This window comes from Corvus brachyrhynchos, unplaced genomic scaffold, assembly GCF_000691975.1.
Source record: "Corvus brachyrhynchos isolate BGI_N302 unplaced genomic scaffold, ASM69197v1 scaffold190, whole genome shotgun sequence".
Taxonomy (NCBI): Eukaryota; Metazoa; Chordata; class Aves; order Passeriformes; family Corvidae; genus Corvus; species Corvus brachyrhynchos.
This window is the reverse complement of record NW_008235738.1, coordinates 11,057-16,339: the sequence shown is the minus strand read 5'-3', so window position 1 is coordinate 16,339 and position 5,283 is coordinate 11,057. Positions and strand designations below refer to the sequence as shown.

The 5,283-nt window shown below is 50.8% G+C and overlaps 1 protein-coding gene across 1 annotated transcript; it reads right to left on the bottom strand.

The window, feature by feature from the left end:
- Positions 1–2,706: 2,706 nt before the first annotated feature.
- Positions 2,707–4,741, bottom strand: LOC108446790 (endogenous retrovirus group K member 18 Pol protein-like; the record flags this gene model as incomplete). Its single annotated transcript, XM_017734453.1, has 2 exons — positions 2,707–3,269; positions 4,637–4,741. Coding segments are annotated over 2 exons (668 nt in total), but the record flags the coding sequence as incomplete, so codon positions are not given.
- Between the last annotated feature and the right edge of the window lie 542 nt (positions 4,742–5,283).

Sequence of the window (5,283 nt, the reverse complement as noted above, 5' to 3'; positions counted from 1 at the left end):
CTCCTCAGGAGACAGGGTGGCTGGAGCCACCTGTACCACCACATCTCCCCCTTTTTTTTTGTTTTTAAAAGAGACTGGGTGGTGGCAGCAACAAGAAAGTTTTTGAAGCAGCTTAAAACAAAAATGATGAGAAAGAAAATTAATATAAACCAAATAATATAAACCAAACAATAGAAGCTACCCATCCCGATAACCCAAAGTCTGAAAATAGGTCTTTTGTCCAGTCTTCTGACTCCTGCTGGATTCTTCTCAGCTCTTCTTTGATCTCCTGGAGGGAGGCATGGATCAACTGTCCGTTAGGCAGTATGTCTCGGGGCGATCCATGCCAAGGCTGGTATTGGCATCCAGGAGACCACCAGGGACAGGAGCAGAAGATTACTGGATATATTAGGTATCGGGTGTTTGGGGTAAGCTTCTCTAAGGAAACATAAACATAACGTTACTAAAGTGCATAACAAAGGAAAATTATGAAACGCAGTATAACTCAAAATAAATTCGACCAATCCCATTCCGATCCCCCCTTTTTGGAAGGAAGATCAACTAAAATAGGATAAAAAATAGGGTAAGGGTTGAGGTACCATGGGAAGAGAGTGTTTTGCTCGTTCAGGACCTCGTCTTCAGATGGGCGTCTTTTCCTCCTCCATGCAGCCACTGTGATGTCTTTGGGATTGCTGTCATCTGAAGGGTTAAGATGTTCGTTGGGGCTGGCCTCGACTGCCTTTGGTGGTGTGTAGGGTTTGACCCATTTCTTGGGGATCCAGCATGATCCGGATGGTGTACTGACACATGCGTGTCCTCCTCCCCAAGTAACTAGGTCATAAGGTCCTTGTACCTCCTTGGTTTCTGGGTCCTGGATGAGCACAGGCGCCTTCTCCTTTAGTCTCGCTCTTGCCTCATTGGAGAAGTGCCTCAGGACAGCCGGATTGGGCTCCTCAAAGGTGCAGTTCAGAAAGTTTAATGTGAAGAAGGCTTGGCTGAGTTGTATGACAGGAGAATTCAGCCCAAAGCCTCCCTTCTGGTGCTCGAGGAGCCCTTTCAGCAATTTGTGAGTCCTTTCCACGATCGCCTGTCCTGTCGGAGAGTGTGGAATGCCGGTGGTGTGCTTGATTCCCCAGGACTGCAGAAACCTGCGCAGCCATGACGACACGTACGCAGGGCCATTGTCTGTTTCGATCTTTTGCGGGACACCAAGCGTGGCAAAAGCCTGGACCAGGTGCTGTTCCACATCAGCCGCTTTCTCACCGGCATGGGCTGATGTGAACATAGCCCCGGAAAATGTGTCTACTGACACATGGAGGTACTTGAGCCGGCCAAAGGCTGGGAAATGGGTCATATTGGTTTGCCACACCTCACAGCTACTGAGTCCCCTTGGATTTACCCCACTGCCAAGAGATGGAAGTTGGCGTCTCTGGCAGTTGGGGCAAGTTGCCACAATGGCTCTCACCTGGTCACGGGTGAGGTGGAACATCTGGACCAAGGCGGGCACATTCTGGTGGAACTTCTCATGGCTCAGCTTAGCCTTATGGAAAGTGTCCAGCAGGTTGACATGCCGGACAGGCATGGCCAAGGCATCCACTCTGCGGTTGCCCTCTGCTATAGGCCCTGGAAGGCTGGTGTGCGACCTCACATGCATTACATAGTATGGCTGCTCTCGGTGGGAGATAAGACAGATTAATTTTGCAAGCAAGCCAAAAATCTTTTTGTTTGAGACCTCTTTAAGCAAGGCGTTTTCAGCCCGCATAGTTACCCCTGCAACATACGCCAAATCCATAACCAAATTGTAAGGTTCTTTGAATTTCTCGAATGCTCTGACCACAGCAGCTAATTCTGCAAGTCGTGGCGACCCAGATACCACCTTGACATCAGACTCCCACTTCTGTGTCTTGGGATTTTGCCAAGTCATGACTGACTTGTGTGATCTCCCAGAGCCATCCGTAAAAATGGTCAAAGCATCAAGTGGTTTCCTGCTTTGAATTTCATGTGGGATCAGGCTAAAGGTCGAATTAAAAATTTTGTGTTTTGGATAATGCACTGAAACCTGTCCCGGGTAACTATCGAGTGCGTACTGTAAATTTGCGTTGCTTTGGAGTAGGTACTCCACGGTCTCAGATGTGATTGGTAAATAGATGCATGAAAGATCGCACCCCACGAGGGTGCACAGGCATGTTCTGGCCTTCATGATAAGTTGAGCCATGAGCTCCTGTGGCGTGGTGAGACTCTTAGTGGGCTGGTGAGGGAGGAACACCCACTTGATGATAAGGATGGTGGCCCCCAACTCCGAGTCCCACTGAAAAAGAATGCCATGAAGGTGTGGAACCTTTCCCAAGACTGCAAGTTGGAATGGCAGTCTCGGCTCGTACCTGTGGGCCTTCCGTTCCTCCAGTGCCCGCTGCACCTTTAGAAGCGATGTTTTGGCCTCTGCTGTGAGGGTCCTCGGTGACTTCAGGTCTTGGTCTCCATGAAGCAGGTTGAAGAGTGGTGCTAGGTCTTCGGTGGAGATCCCGAGCCAGGTCCTCACGCAGTTGATGGACCCACACAGCTGGTGCAGCTCCTGCAAAGTCTTTGGATTAGTTTGATGGGCTGGGGAACAATGGTGGTCTCGCGGATTCTGAGGCCAAGGTACTTCCAGGGGAAGACGCACTGGTTTTTCTCCTCCTGTAGCTCGAACCCGTGTACCTTTAGGGCCTCAGTCACCTTTTTGAAGACCTACTCCAGGCTATTGTCATCAGGGGCACAAATGAGGACATTGTCCATGTAGTGAAGGAGGATGGCCCCTGGGGCAGCATGGAATACAGGTGACAGGATGCGGTCAACATACCATTGGCAGATCGTGGGTGAGTTCTTCATGCCCTGAGGAAGGACCTTCCAAGGGTAGCGCCCCATGGGAGCTTCTCGGTTAATTGATGGAACCAAGAAAGCAAACCGAGGTGTGTTGTCAGGGTGCAAGGGGATCTGAAAAAAGCAGTTTTTGATGTCTATGGTAATGAGCTTCCAATGTCGGGGAAGCATTGCAGGAGAGGGCATTCTGGGTTGTAGGGGTCCCATGTCGACAATGACGTCATTAATTTTTCTCAGGTTGTGGAGGAGCCGCCATTTGTCTCTACCCGGTTTGCGAATAACAAATACCAAGGAGTTCCAAGGAGAGTTGGTAGGTGCTATGTTCCCCTTGGCCAGCTGCTCATCCACGAGCTGATTGAGTGCCTTTAATTTCTCTTCAGATAAGGACCACTGATCAACCCAAATAGGCAAGTCAGTTTTCCAATGGAGCGCTTGGGTTGGGTGCTCCACAGTGGCCCCAATTAAAAATCCTGCTGCTTGGCAGGTATCTCAACTCTTCTCTACTCGTGCGCCCCATTGCGACATGAGGTCCCTACCCCACAATGTGAAACCGGAATCGATAACATATGGGCGTATAGTTGCCAATTGCCCATCCGGTCCCTCTATTTGCATGACATCTTTGCTGACTTTTGCTGCTGTAGATCCACCTATGTCCTTGACAACTCCACCTGCGGGCTGCAACTCCCAACGTGACGGCCACTGGGTCTTAGAGATGACTGTGACGTCTGCACCTGTGTCAACCATGCCTCTCAAATCGACACTACTGTCCTCGAGATGCATTTTGCACTCCATCATGGGTCTGTCCCCCCTCACCGACTCGACCCATCCCATGGATGGAGAGCGCCTCCAAGAGGACTGTAGTAGGGTGGTGGCTCGGGTAAGGACACAACCTGATGGTATAAAGAATGGAGGTGCAATGCATCTCACCTGGATTTGCAGTGCCCCTGTGGTGTCTGCTTTGGTGACAATGGGCATGATTTTGATACCGCTTGGTGTGTCAGTGGTGGTCCCATGTATAAACAGTTGCGTGTCTGGTGTGTAACACTTGCAACTTATGGCTACGCATGTCCAGTCCGGTAAAAGGAGGTACAGGCCTTGGTTGGCAGGCAAAGGAATGTCAAGTCTGGTGTTAGTTCGTGGTTGGGCCAGTCCATCACGGTCTTCAATGGCCCCATTTATATCATCACGCAAAGCCATCCCGCGCTGACCCTTCAGTTTCCCTGTGGCTGCATGGAGTGACAGTCTGCGGAAACGGGCTTGGTGGCATGGTTAATAGCGGCTGGTGCCCTACATTGCCTGGCTATATGGCCTCTTTTTCCACACCTGTGGCAGATGACTTGTGCTCTTTGCCTTGGCGCACCACCTGGTTGCACTGGCATTGCTTGGGTTGGCATCACTTCCATGGTTCTCACTGCTCCTCCTATTCCCCCTTTCTTTCTATGGTCATCAAATGTCGCCAGCTTCGTGCAGGCCTCTATCATGAGGTCTAGGGTGGGAGCAGGATGGAATGGAAGACCCAAGATGGTTCGCTTACAAACTTCATTTGCATTGGTCTTTGCCAATTGGCAAAGCAACTCATCTTGGGCTTTTGGATCTCTAATTTGTTTCCCCACCACTAGCCTCAGCCTCTCCACGAAACTTATAAACGACTCAGTGGGGGCCTGTTTAATTGACACGAAGCTGGGACTGGGGGTTTCAGAAGGCATTAAAAGCCATGCCTTCTCTTCAGCTCCTTTCACAGCAGCTAGCACTGGTGCTGGGATCTGCTTGGCCTGATCTTGAGGCTTGGCCATCTCACCTTCACTGCACAGGTGGTCGAAGGTCACCTCAGCATAATTTTCATTAAGAGCTGGGAGGAGGCCGTCAAGCAACCTTTTCCACTCCCTCTTCCACAATTTAAATTCTGTGGGAAGGAGGAGGCACAACATGATAGTTTTGATGTTGTGGGGTACCAGCATGTTTATAGAAAAAGTCGCTTGAAGTAAGGCCTTAAAATACATACTCTCCCTCCCAAACTCTTTTTGGGCCTTGCAGAACTCTTTAATATTTTGATAAGACAAGGCCTCCCTTTGGGGATTAATCCCCGTTCTGCTGAGGTGGACTGGTGCAGCAAAGGGAGCGGCCTCTGCTTCCTTTTTCCTGGTATTAGCAGGCCACATCCGGCATGGGTGTTAAGACCGGATGCAGGCCCGTGGGAACCAGAAGTCAGGCTGTGGGAATTGGATGCTAGGCCGTGGGAGGAGTCACAGAAGGGAGGGGTGTGGGAACCAGGAAGTGAGGCCTGATGGGAGTGGCCACAGGTGGGAGGTGTGGTATAAGGAGGTGGGCCCAAGATGTGGGAGGTCCTGACTCAAGGGGAGGGACACGACGCAGACACGCCCATAGACATGATAGGGGAGGGCCCCGACGCAGGGGAGGGGCCCGAGGCCACAGTGATATCTGGGA